The sequence below is a fragment of the Mustela erminea genome, chromosome 7 (assembly GCF_009829155.1).
Source record: "Mustela erminea isolate mMusErm1 chromosome 7, mMusErm1.Pri, whole genome shotgun sequence".
In the NCBI taxonomy this organism is placed as follows: Eukaryota; Metazoa; Chordata; class Mammalia; order Carnivora; family Mustelidae; genus Mustela; species Mustela erminea.
This window is the reverse complement of record NC_045620.1, coordinates 89,533-109,988: the sequence shown is the minus strand read 5'-3', so window position 1 is coordinate 109,988 and position 20,456 is coordinate 89,533. Positions and strand designations below refer to the sequence as shown.

Sequence of the window (20,456 nt, the reverse complement as noted above, 5' to 3'; positions counted from 1 at the left end):
CTCCCCTCCTCCGCTTTGCTCCTTCCTCCGCTCTAACCCTTCCGCCACTCACTGACCTCCTCGGCCTGTCTTGCGGGGAGAGGGTTAAACCCTTCCCCTCCTGGTGCTGAGGGCCCTGGGTGTTTGTAACTTTCCTGCTCAGAGAGCTGCTCCCACTTTTGTGGTCTCAGAGGAGGAGAGGGGTGTGCAGTAGTTTTCTGGGGAGGGGAGATGTGCCAGCCTTTGTGTCTGCTCTGTGACCTCTGGGGGACCCCAGCCTGGGACCCTGTGTACCCCTTGGCCAGGTAGGGAGTTGTGCCTCAGAAGGAACCCTCTCTCTGGGGCTCTGGCCTCTGCATGCTGCGTACCGGGGCGAGTGGGTGCCCAGCCCTGTTCCCCTGCACGTGGCAAGGGCCTTCTGAGCGAGCTCTGGGACGGCATGGGGGAGGTCACTGCTCTGTGCTGCGGAACCCCTGGACAGGGGCCTGGGCCCCTCTTCCAGGAGGATGGACGGGGCTGGAGCAGGCCAGGTGCAGGCCTGACTTTGAAGACAGAACCCTTTGTGTGGGGACCCACCCACCCCTCCCCAAGCCTTCCGGCCCTGCCCCTCCCTACTCCCCCAGCCTTTCAAAGAAGGCCTGTTCTCTGAGCCTCCTCGGGGAGACCACCCCCCTCCCCCCCGCGCAGCCTCCCTGATATGTGTTTGGGCCTCAGCAGGACCCTTCCTTCTTGCACTCACCCATCCCGCTCAGAGACCCAGAGCAGGCCCTGAGCTGGGTGCTGGGTCAGGCAGACCACATCGTCCTCCATGTTCTCCCTGAGCAGTTGGACGCTGGGCAAATGATGGCACAATTACTGTGCCAGTCCATCTGATAAGGCTGCCAGGAGGAGGGACTGGGGAACGGCAGCACCCCGAGGACACTGGACCCAATCTGGAAGCTTCCCAGGGAAGGCTCAGCCGGCAGATCCCAAGGGAGGAGCTGGGTGTGGCACATCCTGGGTGGTGGGAGGGAGCGAAGCTGAAAGTGGCTGAGCTCTGGGGAGGGAGGCCTGAGGCTTGCAGGTGGTCTGGTGGGCAGAGGGATGTCTGAAGGGGTGGGGCGACGCACTGCGTGGTAGCTGCTCTCAGTTAAGTCCAGGGAGGTGCTGGGTGTGTGTGGGGGGCCCCATCTGCTCTCCAGCCTGGGAAGGGCCCTGCCTAGCTCAGCGGGGATAACCCCCCACGCCCTCACGTGTCATAAGGCCAAGCTGGCCGGCCCACACAGTTCCCTGGGACAGCTGACACCGTCTGGGGAGGGTTTGGGCTAGTTTCCCTGACGGCGGGAGGTGACGGGAGCCTGCCTCTACCTGTCACACTGACACTTGGGCCCGGTCACCCTGTCTTGCTCTGGCTGTCCCTGACCATGCCTGCTAGTGGCCTTCACTGGTTCCGGTCTCCCTTGGCTCCAGCACATGTGGGTATCCATGCTCCCCGTGCCCACGGCTGCCACTGAGCAGGTGAATATGACTGGGGAGCCCCCCAGGAAGGGATGCTGAGGCATACAAGGCAGGGGGCTCCAGACCCGCAGATCTCACAATCTAGTAAAATTCCGTGAGACATGGTGGGACTGTGAACCATGAACTCATGTCACCATCAGGACAAAACAGAAGATGTTTCAGACGTCCCCTGCCTGAAAGGCCATCGTCTCAAATCCAGGGGGACTCTTCACGTTAGAGACAGCTGGTTTCCTCTAAACCTCTTTCCTGAACTTCTGTGCCAGTTCCTGGGTTTGGGGCCAGCAGACAGTGGCTGCTTCCTGCATGCCCTGCCCCCCTCTCCCTGGAGGGCTTCTGCAGAGACACAGGATGAGACCAGAGGAAGGTGGAGGGGTCTCGAGTGATGCTTAATGGCCACGACTCTCTGCCCCCGAGGCTCACTGTTCCCATTACACGTTTCACTTCCTGAAGCAGTTTACAGCGGCTGCTCTGCAGGGCGGACGGAAGAACTGCCTGAGAGGCTTCTGACCTGCAGACGGCCAAGGGGCTGCTTGTGGTTGGGGTCTGCGGACACGCCTCAGGCCCAGGCCCGAAGGAGGGTACACTCCACCCCCGCCCCAGCTGCCCCTCTCCAGAGGCTCCCAGCCCAGTGGGAGAGGCCCGACGAGAGGCACCCTGGCGCACGCACTGTTGGGACTTGGTGCTGGGCTTGCGGGTGGAGGGGAGGAGCCCCTGGGTGGGTGTGGTGGCGAGTGAGCCTTCCTTGGCGACGCACGACGGGAGAGTGTCTTGGTTGTGGCCCGCACGCACAGTGCCCTGTGGGCCTGGGGGCCCCAAAGGGCTTCATTCTGGAGGAGGCACCCTGCCCCTTTGAGGGGGCCCTCCGAGCCGAAGGAGAGGTGTGTAGGGCCACAGGATGGGCCTTGGGTTGGCAGGGAGGTAGACCATGGCGAGGATAGGCAGGGAGGGCTCCACCTTGGCTGTGTCTGCAGCAAACCCAGTTAGACGGCAGCTGCTGGGAGCCGGTCCACACGGGGCTGCCTGGCGATGAGGGGCTGGGCCAGGGGCTCTTATGCTTTCTCCAGCTCCAGGCCCCTCCAGCACCCCCCGGGGTGCTGTCACACAGATGTGAGTGTGGACTCAGTCATGCATGCGCGTGCACAGATGTGCACACACAGACACACAGACGTGCAAACGCACAAATGTGCACATGCACGCATGTACAGATACAGAGACACGCATGCACAGATACGGACTCATAGACCCACGCAATAGACATGTGCGCGCGCACACACACACACACACACACAACGGAGCAGTAAACCTGTCCGACTTTCACACGCAGACAAGCAGCCACAGGTGTGCTTACAGTGCACCGTGCACACACATGTGCACACCCACACGCACACAGGCACACATGACTGCAGCAAACCTGTCCAAGGTGTGCACACGCAGACATGCCACTGCGGGTGTGTTCACAGTGCACGACGCGTGCACACGCGCACACACAGAACACACACATGTGCGCACACACACGCGCACAGAACACACGCAGCAGCCCCTCTGTGCAGCTCTACTTCTGCTGCAGTGTCTACCCTTCGTGTCTTGCTCTGAGACAGCAGAGCTCAGTGACGGGAGCGCACTCTCTGGAGGCCTATTTTTGAGTGATGACTCTCATTTCTGGGCCTTGGTTGTCCTGTCTGTGGACTGGGAATGCTGGCAGCTCCTTCCCAGGCTGCTGGAGGGACTTGGTGCTAGTGTGGGCCAGGGGCCGGTACTGGGCCGTCAGGGGTGTCTCTTCTTCCTGTAGGAGCAGTAGTACCTTGCTGTCTGTGCTCTGGGACCCAGGAGTGGGGTGGGGGGGCCCTGAAGAAGGGGAGGGGCTCTGTCCGTGCGTGTGGTTGGGTTCACAGCGGGTGGGCGCCACTTCCCTGCAGTGGGTTGGCAGTGCTGGGTTCAGCCTGTCCTGAAGCCTGACACCATGGCCTCCGCCCATGCTCTCCTCCTTGAAGCCAGGCTTCTGCTGGGCCAACCTGCTAGAGACCCTGTATGTTCTGAGGGACTTTTGGAGAACTTCTGGTCAAAAGGCCAAGTGACTGGGCAGAGAGGGGTCAAGAGGCCCCAGTGAGCTGAGAACTCTGACCTCTGAAGCCTGGTTCATGGACAGAATCTGCGGACCCAGGGAGCTCTGGCTGGGGTTGGGGGCCCCACTCCTCTCAGACAGGCTCTGGGAGACTACCCACCATGCCCCGGAGACAACCGATTCCCTCCAGGTGGCTCTATCATCCTGCCCCTCTACGGGGCGGGGGGGAATCAGGTCTGAGGCCTCTGCGTGGTCAGGGCAGCCGGCAGTGCTGAAGGTCCTGCTCCCACCCACAGCTGGCCTGGCAGCTGGTGTGGCCCCAGCCAGCCCGCTGCAGCAAGGTGGCTGTCCGCGTCCCAGCCTGGCCTGGCCTGGCGACTCTGTGACCCAGGGGATCGGAGCGCGTGGGGTGCTTCTGTCTCGCCACAGGACCATGGTTTTGGCTTTTCCCGCCGATATGTGGGTAACCCCGAGGGTGGGTCTCCAGAGCTCCGGGGGAGCCGGGAGCAGGCTCAGGGAGCCACTTGGTGTGGAGATGCAGAGTTTCCTCCTGTGGGTCGCGGCTTCGTTGTTGCTTCTCTCGGCTCGGAGCCCAGACGGCCCGCAGCGAGCGGGAAGCCGGCTGTTTCCGGAGCAGGTGAGCTGTGTGTGCTCCTTACTCCTGAATTTGTGTCACTCATTCAGGAGACCCAACACGCTCCCACCATGGAGAACGGGTGGGTACCCTGCTGGGTGTTAGGTGCTGTGGGGAGAGTAGGCAGGCCCTGCCCTAGGGGTGCTGTGGGACGGGCGGGCCCCACTTTGTTGTGGGAGGAGGGAGTGGTCAGGCACACACACACACACACACGAGGTCACCCAAACTGGGGAAAGTATGACATGCCTGGGTGGCTATGGGGGGGTCAGGGGGCCCTCTCTGAGGAGGGGAGGGGTCCCAGGAGCTGGCTGTGGGGGGCACAGTGCCAAGGCCGGAGTGGGGGTGAGGGTCGCCGTAGGCAGCCGTTGCAGGTCCTGAGTGGGACATCATGGGACCTGCCTTGCGGAGAGACCCCTGGGGCCCTCCAGTGTTTGTCCGAGCGTGCCTGAGGCTCCAGGAACAGCAACTGTCCTCCCATGGGGCTCAAGTCTCTGAGGGCGCGGGACAGCTGGACACACACGGCTTAGGTCTGTTCTGCACTCAGGAGTGGGGCCTCTGGGCAGCTTGGGTTGGTCAGGATGGGCCTTGCTGGGGAGGTGGAGGAATGCCCAGGGAGGAGGCTGGTGTGGCTGCTGGCACGGCCCCCAGGTGACTCGCTGGGCCAAGGACAGGTCCAGAGCGGGCTCCGGTGTTGAGCTGAGAGGAAGCTCTGCGGGAGGTGTGGCTCTGAGCATGGCGGCTTGGCCTCCCGGTCCCGGCCCTGTGGTCCACAGGAGGCTGGTGGGCCGCCAGTGGCTTCCAACCCCACATCTGCCCAGGATGAAGCTGGCCACAGAGGAAGCAGTTATGACCGGAAGGAACCCGTCCCAGATAAGTCTCCTCCTGCTGCCTTTCCACTGGGGCCTTCGGCCTGGCGCTGGGAGAAACCAGCACTTCTGCATGTTTAGTGTTTAGTGGCACAAAGGGAAATGGCGGGAGTGGGGGAGTTAGGGAGTTAGCCGGCTGCCTTGTTCATCTGGAGCCTAATGTGGGGTCTGGAGTCTCCTTTGATTTAGAAGCAAGTGTCAGAATATGCGGGACGCGTGGCCGGGACAAGCAGCGAGGGTGCGGGACGGGGTGTGTCAGGGTGTGAGGATGTCCCGTTGCCTCGGTGGCTTTGACTTGGACCCCAGAGTCCAAGTGTGCAGAGTGTGCCCGCGGACGCCTGTCCCCTGAGCTTGTGTTCTTGCTGCCGTCCTGTCCAGTGCTGCTTCTGGGCTTCCCCGCCCATCTCGGCTGAGGGAGGAGCAGCCTGATTCTGTGGACCCCAAAGAAGTCCTTTCACTTTTCTGAGCCCATGAAACAGGTAGAACCACCTTCACCTGAAGCGCAGGGAGGTGCCTGCGAGGGGCTCTTCCTTCCTCCGCTGTCCTGACCTTCAGTCTTGTTCTCCGCAAACCCAAGACTGCAGTGTTTCCACGGAGGCCCCATAACTGCGTGAAGCCGGAACGGACAGGCTGTAGCTTCAGGTTCACGCAGGGTCTCCTGCAAGGCCCTGGTCCAAGTGTCCCAGCCCTCAGACCCAGGGCTCCCAGCCCCCGCCTCCCCGATGCTACTCGTCCCTTGTCCCTTCCGGGTACAGGGATGTCTCCACAAGGTCACGGGGAGCTGCCCCCCTCCCCGGCACCCTGCTAGTGTCTGGTCCGCTCTGCCCTCCCTCCCCCAGTGACCCCCGTGAGATTTGCATACAGGTGCCCCTGTCTGTGCAGCTGAAGGGGTGGGGGAGGGGCTCAGTAGCCCAGGCTGGGAGGCCACAGCGAGAGAGCACAGGTGGTGGGAGCACCGGCAAAGTGGGTTTTATTCCCCAGCCTCCTCCTCAGAGCTGTGGCCTAGCTCCCAGCTCCCGGGCCGGTTGGGGGAGGCGGACTCTAGTGCTGGGAGCCTCTGGGGAGCCCTTGTTCTGCCATTAGCTCCCCCTGAAGACTTGTTCTGCTTAGTCACCCTCTGAGCTCAGTCCCTTGTTTATAATTGAGTTGACTGGGGGGCATGGGGTGTGGCCCAGCTATGAACTCGTACAAAGACTTTGGGGCTCCCTCCACAGGCGGTGGGGCTCAGCACGTCCAGCAACAGACCTCGATGTCACTGGATGTCTGAAATGTTTTTACTATTAATCCAACAATTATCTAGTGAATCGTCCAACTGTGAAAAGGGTTGAATTCTAAAATGTAAACGTTGGACCCCATCCCAAGTTCGGTGGTGCTGCTTTGGCGATCTTGGCTTTCTGGTTCCCTGGGAGCCTCATAGGTTGAGGGTCTCACGCTCCTGGTCTCAAGAGGTTCTGGTACCTCCTCGGGGAAGGCTGGGGAGTTTCCTGTCTCACAGCACCCCCTTCCAGGCGAGCTCTGGGCCCTCTCCGGGCAGCCTCTTCCATATCCCCTTCCTCCAGCCTGTGCTCCTGGGGCAGAGGGTGGCCATGTCCTGCTGGCCTGCCTTTCCTTCCAGACTCCGGGATGCCCCGCTTTCGGCTTAGGGTCAATGTTGATATGCAGGCCTCCGGCGGCGTGTGAGGTTGCCTTGCCTGGATGTGTTCAGGGCAACAGGTGTGTGTACGTGTGTGTGTGTTGGCAGTCAAGTATGTAGGGGGATGCAGGGTTCTGGGCTTCAGGGGCATTGTGGATTATTTTCCTGGTGGCCTCAGTAAGCCATGTCCCCTGTGTCCATCTCTGGGTGTAGCCTCTCCCATTCGTACGGATCTGCCCAAGGAAACCTGATGTACCCATCTCCCATCTGCTATCAACAACCCCCCCATCTACCTATCCAACCATTCACCCACCTACCCATCCATCCATCCACCCATCCATCCGTCCATCCATCCATCCATCCATCTGTCCATCCGTCCACCCGTCCATCTGTCCATCTGTCTATCCGTCCACCCGTCCACCTGTCCACCCGTCCATCCATCCACCCGTCCATCCGTCCATCCATCCATCCATCCACCTCCCCAACCCAACCATGAACTCATGGATGGCAGAGTCAGGACTCTGAGGGCTCAGGACTATGGAGGGGCTCATTGTGGTCCCATCCTGGAGGTTCAGGACTCTGGTGTGTGTGATGGGTGGGTGGGCTACACCGCGTTTGGAAGGTTCCAAGCCGCTCTTATCTGTGAAGGCTGGGATACCCAGAGATTTCATCGGGTTGGGTTCCAGGGAAAGGTGGGGGCTTGGAGCCCTGGGCTGAGCTGCTCCGTCTGGACTGGTTCAGGCGACAGTCCCTGGCTGACCAGGCCCAAGCCCTGAAGCCTGTGTTCCTCGCGATTGTCCCTGTGGGTGTGTTCTCCAGGCGTCCGCCCAGGGACTCTCCAGCCAAGCTTGCTGCCCTCCTGCCCGTCTGGCTTTGCTCATGTTCCCATCAGCTGCTTCCTGCTCACTCTAGGGCTGGGACTAGCAGCTGAGCCTCGTCATGGCCCCCGCCCCATCCCACCTTCCAGCCTTCCTGACCACAGCTTTCACTATGGAGCCTTTCCCAGCGGGCTCTGCCTTGAGGCAGGCCCAGCTGAAGCCTCTGTCTGTGGTGCAGAAGGCCCCAGCCTGGGCCTCAGCCCTTCTCAGCCACACGCACAAGTCAGGAGCGCAGCACTGGCCTTGAGGGGCTCTGTGCGTGCAGGGGTCGCGGGACCTGGCCTGGCTGGAATGTCTCCTGTTCTTCCTCCTCAGAGGTAGACCTGTGACTCGAGTCCCCCGTGGGGACACGCTGCGTGGCTCCCTTGGGGGTTAGTGTGTTTGTTGGGATGAGAGGACACACGCACTGCGATCCGGCCCCCACCGTGAGCTCTGCAGAGGGCCTAGCTGCGCTTTCCCTCTTCTGGGCTCCGGGGCCTGTCTGGACCGTGTTCCGTCACTCCTTCACTGCCCTGGGGAGCTGTTGCTGTTACAGCCGGAGTGTGGTGCTGGCCCCTGCTGGCTCTTGGTCTGCATTGTGGGTGCGGCTGGAACCACCCCAGGGTCCGCCTGTGCTGGGCTCCAGCTTGGGCATCTCAGGACAGAGTCTCGGGGGCAGGGCTTCTCCTGAAGGGGCCCAAGCGTCGTTCTCAGACCTCAGCCCGTGGCCAGCCAGCACCCTCTGGCTCCAAAATCCGTTTTCGCAGTGGGGGTGGGACATTCAGGCACAGGTGTTTTTGTCCTGGGACTCTGCGGGAGGGCCTCCCCTCCCCAGGAACCCACCTTGACACCGTGCGCGGTGCTCCTGTGGCCGCTGCGAAGGGGACACTACCAGCCCGGGCTGTCATGGACCCTGCCCGCAGCCTCCCTCTCTGTCCTGGCTCTGGGCGGCTTTCTCTGGCCATGTGTTCTGAAAGCAGAATTCCAGAGCCATCTTAACAGAGCTGGGTCAGGGCAAGACGCTGAGCCCTCTGCCCTCCTGCGTGTGTGTTCACACCCAGGAACCCACGCACATGCGAGAGCACAGCACACACACTCACACCACACGGCGGCGCGCGCACAGGCAGAGGAGGCCTGGTCCCTGCAGGTCCGAGGCCAGCGGGAGGACGCGATCAGGGAGCCCCCGCCCCGGTGCTCACGTTCCCGGTCTCCTTCCAGCGCCCCGTCCCCTTTTCTCTCCTCTCCCTTCTCTGTCTGTCCCGGCCCCCCGACTCCTGCCTTGGTCTCTCCGTCCCCACGCTGGTCTCCTTTCCTGCTTGTCTGTGTCTCTGTGTCCCATCCGCTTGGCCCCGGTTTCCGGCCCTTCCCCACTCCCGCCCCCACGGCCATGCTGTGTCTCTCCCAGCAGCGCCGCTGCTTACTTCTTTTTGCCTTCTCCGTCCCCGGGAGGCTTCCGGTCCTGACCTTGGTCCTGGTTTGTCCCAGAACAGTTCAGCAGGGCCCGCGGCTGGCTCCCAGCTCTGCTGGACACATTTGCTCTCCATGCTCCGCACTGCTCCCAGCTTCCTGGCTCTCCCAGGGTTTGGAGGGCCCTGGGGAAGCCTGCCCACAGCTGTCTGGGCTGGCAGGGGACCCTGAGGGGCTGACCTGGGGGGCTGCTGGGGCACACACATGGGCCGGGGCTCTCCTAAAGCGATCCTGGAAATGGGTGCAGGCCTGGACTTCTGGGGACCGTGATCTGAAATGCCTCCCTTGCCTGGGCACTCTGTGGCCCCTGGAGCCCCCAGCAGGCCCCACTGGGCAGACCCCACTGTCATGGTTCTTCAGGCCTACACTGCTGCACACTCGGAAGCTCCCTGTGGCAGGGCGCAGGGCTGCACTCTGGCCAGAGGGAGGGAGCTGCCAGGGCCCCACACAGAGCTGGGGTGAGGGGAGGGGTGAGGGCTGGTGGAGCTGGGGTGTGGGACGAGGGGCGAGGGGCGCCAGAGCTGCATCCTGTAGTGGCGGCGCTCTCCCTGGGGGCCTGGAGGTCACGGCTGGCACTTTCTCTCTGAGGTCCTGAGTGCACTGTGAGCAGGGTGGGCTGGGGGGTGGGGGGTGCTGGGTGCTGCGGTGGGTGATGGGGGAACCTTGAGGACCACCCCCTGCGGCCCCTCAGGCCTTCAGAGAAGACATTCTTTGTCTCAGCTGGTGTGGAACTTGTCCAAGTATTTTTTCATATGATGGATTACCAGGCTGTTTTGTTTTATTTATTTAATTAATTAATTAATAAAATTTTATTTCTTTATTTGACAGAGAGAGAGCAAGCACAGGCAGAGGGAGCAGCAGAGGCAGAGGGAGAAGCAGACTTCCCGCTGAGCAGGCAGCCACATGGGCTTGGTCCCAGGCCTCTGGGGTCAAGACACACACCCCCCCCACAACCCCCTCCCCCCCCCAGCTGGAGGCGGCCGCTCCACCACTGAGTCCCGCCCCCCACGCCCCTGGTTTCAGTAAAGGGAAGAGCACCACTGTTGCCACACTCCTCTTGTTGTCACTTTGTGTCACTGTAATAACCAGTCTCAGTGAACTATATCCAGTGAAGGTACTTCCCCAAAGTTAGGGGTTCCTCATCAGGTGCCACCTGCGGGGCTGGGAAGAGGCCTTTCAGGCTTGGGGGGGGGGTCTCTGAGGTTTAGAGGCCGGAGGGCGTGGGGGCTGGGAGTCATTAACAATGGCCCCAGCCCGAGTGTTCGTGGGCCCCATCCGAGGACCCCAGGGAAGGTGTCCCTGTTGCTCTCCCTTTGCAGGTGAGAACACCGAGTCCCAGAGGTGTCAGAAGTGACCTGAGGTCACTTCTCTGCAAGCACACCAGGACAGTGAGGGCCTCCGGGGACCTCCCACCCTGCCCCAGCAGCACCTGAGCCGCACCCCTATGTGTCTCTGCTCTGCCTCCAGCCCGCCCAGCTCCCGGCTCGGCTCGGCTCTCCCTGCCTGCTCTCCCCGCCTGCAACCCTCGCCCCCACCGAGACCTTGATCTCGGCCCTGAGCCTCAGATTGGAGCCCAGCTCCTGGGATGGCCAAGCAACCTAACCCGCCTCCCAGCGACTGCCCCCCTTGCTAAAGAAGCATTACCCCCCGCCCGGTGGCTCAGGCTGCACCCCGGAGTCCTGCCCACGTCCCGACCCTCAGCAGCCCGACCTGCGCACACTTCCCCTTGGACCGTCTGGCTGTCCCTTGCTCACTGGTTGTGCTGACTGGGGGCTTCCCTGGAGGTGTGCCGACATTCAACCAGTCACGGGGCTGTGAGGGGCTAGGGGGTCTAGCTGGCTCCAGGACAGCGAACCCTTACTGGACCATCTCTTCCTCCAGCCGGAAGGCAGCCCCTGAGTGCTCAGGTCCCGTGCTGGCCTGAGCACATAGATGGTCTTCACCACCAACAGCCTTTGCTTAAGTGGGAGTCTGTGAGGATAGAGACTCAACCCCATCACCTGAGAGGCCAGCTTTGAGGCTTTCTGCTCTAGAGGAATGCTCTGGCAGGGCTGGGACTCCATCTGACCCTCTCTCCTTGCAGTGGTCCATGCTTGGGGCCCTTCATGGCATGGAGAGCCCCACTTGGCCCTAGCTTCCAGGCCTGCCCCAGAGTCAGTGCATGTGGGACTCCTGGGATGGGCCTTCACTGCCCCACACAGCACCAGGCCTCTCCCTGTGGGGGGCTGGACACGGGCCAGGAGCAGGCCAGCACCCAGAGCCGATGGTGGGAGGGGGGCCTCTTCTGGGGGTGAGAGGAGCTTCCTCCCAGCATCGGGGGAGCCTGGTGCAGGGGATGGCCAGGCTCGAAGCCGGGAGTGCCCAGCCGGGTCTGCTCATCTTTCCGAAGGGCACTGCTGGGCAGTGAAGAGTCACGGACATGGAATGAGGCAAGGGAGACCTCCTCTACCCACCCCCGCCCCCCCACCCGTCCTCCTGGGGGGCAGCTGGAGGTCTGAAGCCAAATTCTTCCCCAGTCCCTGCAAGTCCCACACCTCTTCACCTTCCAGATTCGAGGCACCTCCCTTCACCTTCCCCCACCCCTACTCCAAGCCTCCCAGCCTGGGTGGTGGGTGGTCCGTAGCTCAGGAACACGAGGTCCGTCCCCTCGGCAGCCTTTGCTCAGGGAGAGGTAAGGACTCCCCAGAGCCGATCCACCCCACCCCGGCCCATCTAGACCCGTCGCCCACCGGTCAGACTGGCCTGACTTTGGGGAGCCGCAGAGAGAAGGGAAAGTGGGAGGAGGGAGGGGAGGTCGGAGGCGGGGAGGAAGAGTCGGGGGAGGGGAGTGGGAGTGGGAGGGGGAGGAAGAGTCCGGGGGAGGGGAGTGGGAGGGGGAGGGGAGTGGGAGGGGGAGGGGAGGGGGAGGGGAGTGGGAAGGGTTAGGGTTAGGAGGAGGGAGCATCTTTGGGGAGAGCCCCTCCCCCTCCTTGGTTTGGGCACCAGCGAGAGGAGGCTACGCCTTCCCCCACCTGCAGGAGGGGCTCATTGTCCGGGGGTCTCCAGGCCATTGTGTGCGGGAGGGAGCCTCATTGGCAGGGCTAGCGTTTGTGATTAACTGCTCCCCGGCCCTCATTGGCTGGATGCGAAGGAGCCTCCCCAGGGCCCCGGGACACAGAAGTTTGTGGAGCAACTTTTCCCAGCATGGTGTGACTGTGTGTCCAGGCTTCGGAGCGAAGGTGTGCCCGCCCAGCCAGGATGACGCTCTGCGGGACCTTCCTGGGTGCGTACTTTTCCCCAGCCCTGCACACCCCTCCCTGGGCCTGCTCACACATATCTGCCAGGACACGGAGGGGACTAATTAGCTGGGTGGCCGTCAGCGCTCAGTGTTCTTTTCTGGCAGCCGCGGAGGTGATAGACAGTGCTCCCTCCCGAGCGGGGCCAGGGTCTCTGGCCCGACGCCTCTCCTTCCAGCTGACGGAGGAGTGTGGGCAGAACCGTCAGGGCTGCCCTGTTTGTGGGCTTGCCTTCAAAGGTTGAAGGTGAGGACAGTGGGTGGGGCTGTCTGTGCCCTGAGGCCTTGAGGTCCCGGGGAAGGAGGGGCGAGAAGGAGGCCTGTGTGGGACAAGGTCCACCGGAGACTTGCTGTCACAGGGACTACTGCTGTTTGTGTTCCCCGCACACGCAGAGCTGCCGTGCGTGTGTGTCTGTGTTTGCAACGCTAAGGGCAGCAGTCAGTGTGCGAGCCCCACAGCACACTCCCAAACACGCACGTCTGAGTCTGCGCGTTCACACAGTGTCAGAGGGTCGGGATGTTTGATGTCCCAGCATAAAACCACCCCTCAATATGGCCCAGAGAGTGTGCGTGTGCGTGTGCATGTGTGTGTGTGTGTGTGAGAAAGGCTCACAACCCTGCAAGTGTGAGACAGGCACACAGAGTCAGCCCAGGGTGTTGGTAAGAGGGGCTCTCGGTTTTGTTTGCTCCATCTGCCAGAGCCTGCCTGGGGCAGCGGCCCCCGCCCTCAGCTGTTCCTATACAATATTAATGCTGACCATCTCGGCTCCACACACAACGGCCCTAATTGTCGTCTGCAGCTTTAAGGCGGGCGCCCATCTGCAGGGAAGCTTTCAGAAGGAAACAAGAAAACTCTCACCCCCAGCTGGTCACCGGAGAAGGCGCCAATTACAGATGCAGAAAGTTTAGACCAAAATTACTTGAAAGAGTTTTTATGAAGCAAATGAACTGACACTTGGAATGTCTGTGTGCAGATTTGCACAAGTAATTACATTTTGCTTGGAAGGACCTTACCAGCAAAGCAATCATTGAGCCCGCCTCGCCCAAGTCCCACAAAGCACTTCCTCAGCAAGTGCGGCAGCCACAAGTCTGGCTTTGCAAATCTCCCCCTTCTCTCCCTGTACAGGGCTCGGGGGACCCTCCGGTCAGACTGAGGTTGTTTCCCTGTGTGTCTCCCAAACACAAAAGTCACATGCAACTTGCCCAGATTTTTATGAAATAAAGCTTAAAGGAACAGTGTACTCCTCAGTCACGGAAAAGAAAACATTTTATGTCTGAAAAAATCCTGACAGCTTTTCACCCTGTATCAGAAAGTTTTCGGTCACACCTTGCAGTTGTTCCTCGCCGGCGTGGGTGGGAGCCTGGGTCGGAAACCGCGTCCCCCAGCCCGGAGTCCTCCCAAGACGTCAGTGTGCGGAGAACAAAGGGCCGGGCTCCGGGGGAGGGAGCGCTGTCCAAAGTGCTGATCAGACCGAGGCGCGTCCGCACCCACCGCTCCGGCTGGAGCCAGCAGCCAGACCCCAGGGAGCTGCCGGCACAGTCCCTTCCCTGCTCCGCACCTAGGACCCCTCTTTGTTCTCTAGATGGAGTCGGCTAAAGATCTTGAACCTTTACCCATCAAAACCCATCTTCTGAAACGGCTCATTCAACTGCAACCTCCCAGTGGGAGTTCCCGGGGCTTCTTTCCAGGTTCTTAGAACAGGGACCGATTTGAAATTTCCAAGCACATTCAGAAATGCCCACCCGAGGAGCCTCAGGTGCCCGACCCCGACCACTGGAGCAACGCTCCCCAGAACGCTCTGCTTGCTCCGTGGGGGAGGTGTGCAAGGCTGAGAGGCAGAGGTTTGCACAAATAGGATTTATGTTACCTGGAAAACGAATTATGTAGAGCAGGGCTGTGTGTTGTCCACATACTGATCTCCCCCTGCTGTCGCTCCTGCTAGTTGTTGTCCCCTAAGTTTGACGGTCACGTAGCTGAATTAAATACTTTCATGAAACACTGGGCATTGTTGGGGAATACGGCTGATTCAGCAGGGCCCTCCCTTTGATTCTATCTTCCTCGCGGAACAATGGCGTGCAAGGCTGCCTCAGCCTGCAGCCTGCCGATAAGAGTTTAATAGAATTTCTGAATGCCAAAGGTTTGGGATGTAAAATATCCCAGCACTCACAGTGTGTCCAGAGGAGACAGAAAAGAGCTTTTCAGGAGAGCTCTCAACTGAATATGTCCTTCTATGCTAATGGGTATGAGCTCACAAAAGAATAAAAACAACGGTAGGCAGTCATTGTAGGAGCCTCAAACAGTTCTCATTTGGCTAATTAATATTTCATCCTCAGTTTGACCAGTGAACGCCTGTGTTTATTTCCTTTTACTCAATCTACAATATTGCCCTGAGCACATTGTGCATTTCGTGTGTTGAGAAGAATGTGTGTGTATGTAAAGAACTGAGCATACTTGCCCCCGGAACGAAGCTCGTGGGTTACATCAAATGTGGGCTGCAGCACTGCATGTTGGAAATCGTTGCTTGTGGAAGAGTTTCAGCTGATTTTTCAAAACATACTTTCTTAGAGGAAGCTATATATTTTAAGCCCAATTCATGCTTCTGGTGGCCTGAGCCGTTTGGCTGATTCAGTTGGGGGGCTCGTGTGCCTGGATAACATGGCAGGAAGCTATATTTACTGCGTTGAAATCTCTGCCCTGAACTTTGCGGTGCTGGCCTTCTTCTGCACTGGTCCCAGACAGCCGCTCGCCACGGGCGTCCAAAACCCAGCCTGTGTCCTGTCTCACGGTACAGTTTCTGACAACCCGAAGACGAGCATAGACACTCGTTTGTCTGACCTATCAGGAAGAAAAGGAAGTTTGGAGAGCGAGTAAGAATTTCCTGGCTCCTAGGTACTCTTGCCGGACGGTCCTACATTTGTCCCTGAAAGTGGAAAACAATCCGGCTGCTTGAAGTGTAGCTGGGCAGTTCCATTGTGTGCGTGATGCCTTCTCCTCCTCTCGATTTTCATTGGGTGGCCCCTCGCAGGCAGTTTAGAAAGGCTGAAAAGCCAGAGCCGAGATTTTGAGCCCTGTGTTTCCCTCTGGCTGGGATACACTAACTTAGAGGTTTTGGGGCAGAGAGGACTTGTGTCCAGGGCCTCACTGAGAGGGTTTTATTATTTTAAATCTTAAGCCAAAGAAAGAGTGTGTGATGAAAGATCTTTTTCCTGATCTCTCCTCCGTGTGTGTGACTTCAGCTTTGGGTCTGTGGCTATGAGCATCTTTTACGAATTGTAAAAAATATATGCTTGTCCTTTGAAGTCAGTGATTCTTGAACACGCAGATGAGCCACGGAGCACCCCTCCCGTTCGTCTGAGTAATAAATTCTGCAGTCCGTTCTTTATGATGGTGGGTCATATTCCTAACCACCAATAAATATTGTAAAGTACTTTCGCTGCAGCCGTGCTAACCCAGGGCATCTGTCATTCCGGTTGCTGCTATTAGGAATTATTGGACTGAACCACTGGTGGAGACAGCACGGGGGGGTGAGTATGGCGGTGGTGACGCTCTCTGCCCTTCTGTGTGTCTGGCATAAAAAAACCCCAATCATGCTGCATATTAATTTTGATTCGGTGTGGGCAAACACAGCCACCTTCTGTGGGCTGAAGCTCGGAGCAGGAGACAGGGGCTCTGCCGGGCAGGGCACCTCTCACTTTCCGAGTCAGCAGACCCATCTTTCTGATGCTATACTGTAAATTTATTTCACCTCGGAGAGTAAACAGATATATTGGAGCCCCAAGGGTTCATGGGTAGCGTATTTACAAAGGAGCCTCTCCGCCAGCCCGTGCCACCGCTGCTAATGAGAGCGGTCATTAAGTAAATGAGACGTCGCCTTTAGCTGGCTTAGGAGTCGCACACTAAGGGGAGAAGATATTTAATTGAAACCCGCACACAGGCTTCCCCACATGTGACCGCTGTAAGGGAGGCAGCTGCCTCCCCTCTGCTCCCCCGTCCACCCTGCACCCCCCATGTAAATTTCATGATTGCTTTCCGTGATGTCATTTGGAAGGAGGACAGACAATAGCTGTGGGGAAAGGTAAGTCCGTGTTATGCTCTCTCGCTGACAAAGGCAGACATCCAAGTGCTTGGCTTTTCCCCTTGGACCGAGACAGGGAGAGGGCGCGCGAGCAGAGTTAATTTCTAAGATGAAGGCGTTCTGTGCAGGAAAAGCAGGTCTGGGGATGGCTTTTTAAAGCTGCTCTGTTGGACTGAGGCTTTCTTCTTCTACTGGGTCTGCCCGTGGCTGTTTTCCTTCTCTTTTTCTGTCCCTCCCTGGCTGGTTCACGGGCTCGGCCTCTCTGAGAGTCTCGTGGACATGTAGTGCGTCTGACAGAAAAGACACTGGGGGGACCGTGTGCCGAGACAGGAAACTTTATGTGCATTTCTGGACGAGGAACACAGAGAGATCGGCAGCCGTGGGACCCAGACGCTCTGTGGTGGGGGAAAACGCTGCCTCCTTAAGCAGAAGACCTCTCTGGAGCGGGACTCCGAGCTGCTACCTCGCGCGAGCCCCCATCCAAGACGCGGAGGAGAGATGGTCATGTGAGCATTTTGTCTTTGCGTGTCACGTATTTCTAAACTTAAGGAACAGCGTTTAGGGTGCATGTGTCTGTGGGAGAGGCGCACAGAGCTAAATGCTGGCTGCTCATCTCCGCTGATTTTCCTGCAGTGACGGGGGTCACTGGTGTGGCTGTTTACAATCTTAGTGTGACTGGATTTGTGTATTTAAAGCTAGAGATCAGGCTTGGCCAGGACGATGGCAGAAGCTTCGGACTACATAATGTCGTTGCCTGTGGGATGATGTGTTCTGGGGCTGGGGACTTTGTTCTGTCCTCTGGATTCACTTCCTTCTTTGTGAATCAGGAAGTAAATATGCCTCCGGTCGCTCTGGTGTGTGGGGGTCCCCACCACGAGGATCCTGTTCACTGTGTCGAGTCACAGAGGGCTATTCTGGTCCCACTACTACCTTTGCATCCGTGGGACCTCATCCTGGCCCACTGGGGTATGTAATTTCTGAAACAAACCTCCGAGAGGTGTGTCTGGTTGTGGCCGTCACACTGCAGTCCCTCGATGGTGCTAGTGACGGTGATTATCACTATTATCCTTTTGGGAGAGGGAAGTGAGAGATTTTGCCCCAGGCGTGTAAACTGCAACAACTACAACAGCCGGAGATCAGACTCAGCCGAGGACGACTCTGAGGCTAGTGGTGGAGTGAACAAAAGACAGGAGGAGTGTTGGGACCAACCTGGAGGAGGTGAGCCTCAGTCCGGGTGAGAGGCTTGGACCCTGCGCCTTGTGATGCTGAGGGAGCTTGCCCAGCCCTCCCTCCAGCCTGGTGTGTGTGTGTGGGGGGGGGTGTCCTTGCCTGGGGCTGGGCAGGCGCTGGGGAGAGGCCCAGGTTCCTGGCCACCAGGGCTCCCTTCCCATTGGTCCTTGGCCGTGATTATCTCGTCCTTCCGTATGGCCCCGTTAATTAATGGTAAACAAAAGAGTGGGGGAGCCGAGATTGGAGTTTCGTGGTGCTGGTGGGGAGGGGTCACCCATAGGGCAGGACTCTGCCTGTCTCCCCAGAGCTGCTCACTGTGCAGACGGGGTTGGTCAGGGTTAGAGGGTACTTTGTCTGCAAAGAGGAGGTGGCAGCTCTGTGACCCCGTCTGTGCCCTGGAGCTGGAGACGGAGGCCCCACAGCTGGGTGACCCCTGATCTCACAGGATGTCGAAGGATGGAGGGGGCTCAGTGGGGGCTGTGAGTGACATGGGGGGCCTGTCCATCCTGGAAGCACCTGAGCTCTGACTTCCTTGACCATAGGTCCTGATGTGGGCCTGGGAGCTCACCAGGGCAGGGGAGCTGCTTCTGGCTATAACCCAGGGGGCCTGGGGGACCCTCAGGCATTGGCCGCAGGTCTGAAGGCAGCCCCAAATATTCAGAGCCAATGCTCTGGGTGCTCTTGGAAGATTCTGGGCGAGGCAGCTGTCGCCCATCGCCCTGAGTGCTGCTGGAGCCCAGGGCGGGGAGCATGTGGGCAGAGACTTCAGGACTACAAGCTGCTGGGTTCCCGAGGTGGGGCAGCGGGTCACAGCAGCGTTTCTGGGGAAGACCAGTCAGTGCCTGGAGGCATCAGGGAGAGGCTGGCCGAGTGTGTGCTGCCGTGGGGGCCCTCTCTGGGCACTCGGACCCTCCCCGGGCCTGTGGCGGTGCAGGTTTGCCTGGCCCTGGCTGCGGACGGCACTCTCCCTGGTGCTGCCCAGGGCCCAGACCCCTCCCCTCTGGGCCCCATTATCCTCCTCTGGGCTGGGGTCGCTGAGTGGGTCCATGAGGACCCCCGGGGGGCCTCTGCGTAAGTGTGTGGGGTGGGGCGGGGAGGATCTGTGCTAAGTCTGGTTGGGGAGGCGAGAGTGTGTAACACAGAGCTGGGCCACCCCCGCTCCTGATGCTGCTTGGACCAGCGCTGGAGCGGGGAAGTGCCCCCTAGGCCGCCCTCCACAGCCCAGATAGCAGTGGGCAGGCTGGTGGGGCTGAGCGGCTCCTGGATGGACTCCACGAAGAGGCGAGTCTGCTGAGTGAAGAGTGAGCAAGGGCTAGGGCTGCCCAACCCCCGCCTGCCTGGGGACGGTGGGACCCGGAGTGACCAGAACACCGCCGTCAGCCTGGGCCTGGAGAGGACCGGGAGGCAGGAAGCTGGCCTGGCCCGCTGGGCTGAGCCGCATCTGCCAGGCCAGTGGGGATTGTCAGTGGTCACCTGATCCTGGGGCAGGCAGGGCACCAGGCAGCCAGGCAGACTTGCGTGTTACTCAGGCATACGGGAAAGGTAAACCCAGCTCCTGTCCTGGCCCTGGAAGACCCATCCCAGACCTTGTTTTTTGTTGGCTTCAGAGGGTAGGGCCCCTTCCTCCAACCCCCCACCCCCCTGACTTCTAGAGCCAACTGTCTGCTTTGGCCTTGTGGGCTCACTCACGAATAAACCAGAATTGGGTTGTCTATTGATGTAATTTTAACAGGAATTTTGTGGTGTGAGTTTACAGGAAAATGGTCTTTGGAGCCAGCAACATTTGGAGATTAGTCAGCCGGAAAGATGTTGTGTTTCCCAGAAGGACGGAGCACGGCTGCCGCAGGTTCTGTCCCCCCAGGTGGGCTCTGTGCTCCCTGAAGACCCCAGGACCTGTCCTCCCTGGGAGCCCCTGACCAGGGGCCACCCACTGTCCAGCCCACAGCTCTTGTTGGAGGCTTTGGTCTCAGGTTCTCGGGTACTTTCTGTCTTCCCCGAGTGTCACTTAAGAAAACCCTCAAAATGAAACGAGGGAGAATTTTCCCCCCGACTTAGAATGTTTTTGCTCTCAGGCTTGTATCAAGCTTCACAGAGGAGCGAGTAACACTTGCAGCCAGTGTCCTTTTCATTGTCCGCATTGCCGAGGCTGGCCGTGTGCCTCTCGCACACCTTTCCCCTTGTGGGCCCAGGCAGTCAGGAGCAAAGGCACTTTACTTGGGAGAATGGGGCTTTGCCCCTGTTTCAACCCCCTTTCATTTTAAAATTTGCACTTAAATTAATGCAGTGTTATTTCAATCAAGCAGAATGAAAATAACTCAGCGGACTGTTCCAATCTGCCAAGCCGGACTGAGTACCCCTGCGTCTGTGGGGTTAGTCCAGCGGTTTGGGGGTCGGCGAGCAGGAACGAGTGTCCCAGACCTGTGGTTGCCTTCAGATGAGCCCTGGAAGCTGGAAGGGGCTGTGTGCCAGGGGGCTGTGACTGGGAGCCGGGGGTTGCTGGGGGGCTGCACGTTGGACAGGCTCTTGAAGGACCGGCTAGCTGAGTTTCCCTGCGTCACTCATGGTGGTGGGCAAAATGTGAACGTGTGTGTGTGTGTGTGTGCATGTGTGTGCGTGTGCGAGCTCGCGCGTGCCTATGTATGTGTGCCCACGTATGCTCATGCGCGTGTACATGCACTCTCATGCACGCGCGTATGTGCGTGTGCCAACGCGCATGCATGTGTATGCGTGTCCTTGCAAATGTGTATGTATGTGTGTGTGCGCACACGCCTGTGTGCATGCGTACATGTGCATGTGTGCATGTGTGCTCATGTGTGTGCGTGTGTGCTCGTGTAGTGCACGTGTGTGTGCACGTGTACGTGTGTGTGCCTGTGTGCTCACA

At 59.4% G+C, this 20,456-nt stretch overlaps 1 protein-coding gene across 4 annotated transcripts in view; it reads left to right on the top strand.

Moving 5' to 3' along the window:
* Positions 1-12,125: 12,125 nt before the first annotated feature.
* MYT1 (myelin transcription factor 1) overlaps positions 12,126-20,456 on the top strand; it is a 69,792-nt gene continuing 61,461 nt past the window's right edge. For 2 of the 4 annotated variants that reach the window (XM_032350070.1, XM_032350069.1), the window contains exon 1: positions 12,126-12,257. In XM_032350070.1, coding sequence (XP_032205961.1) covers positions 12,233-12,257 — 25 coding nt within the window. In that variant the 5' untranslated portion in view covers positions 12,126-12,232. The other 2 variants (XM_032350071.1, XM_032350072.1) reach the window with 2 other exon arrangements.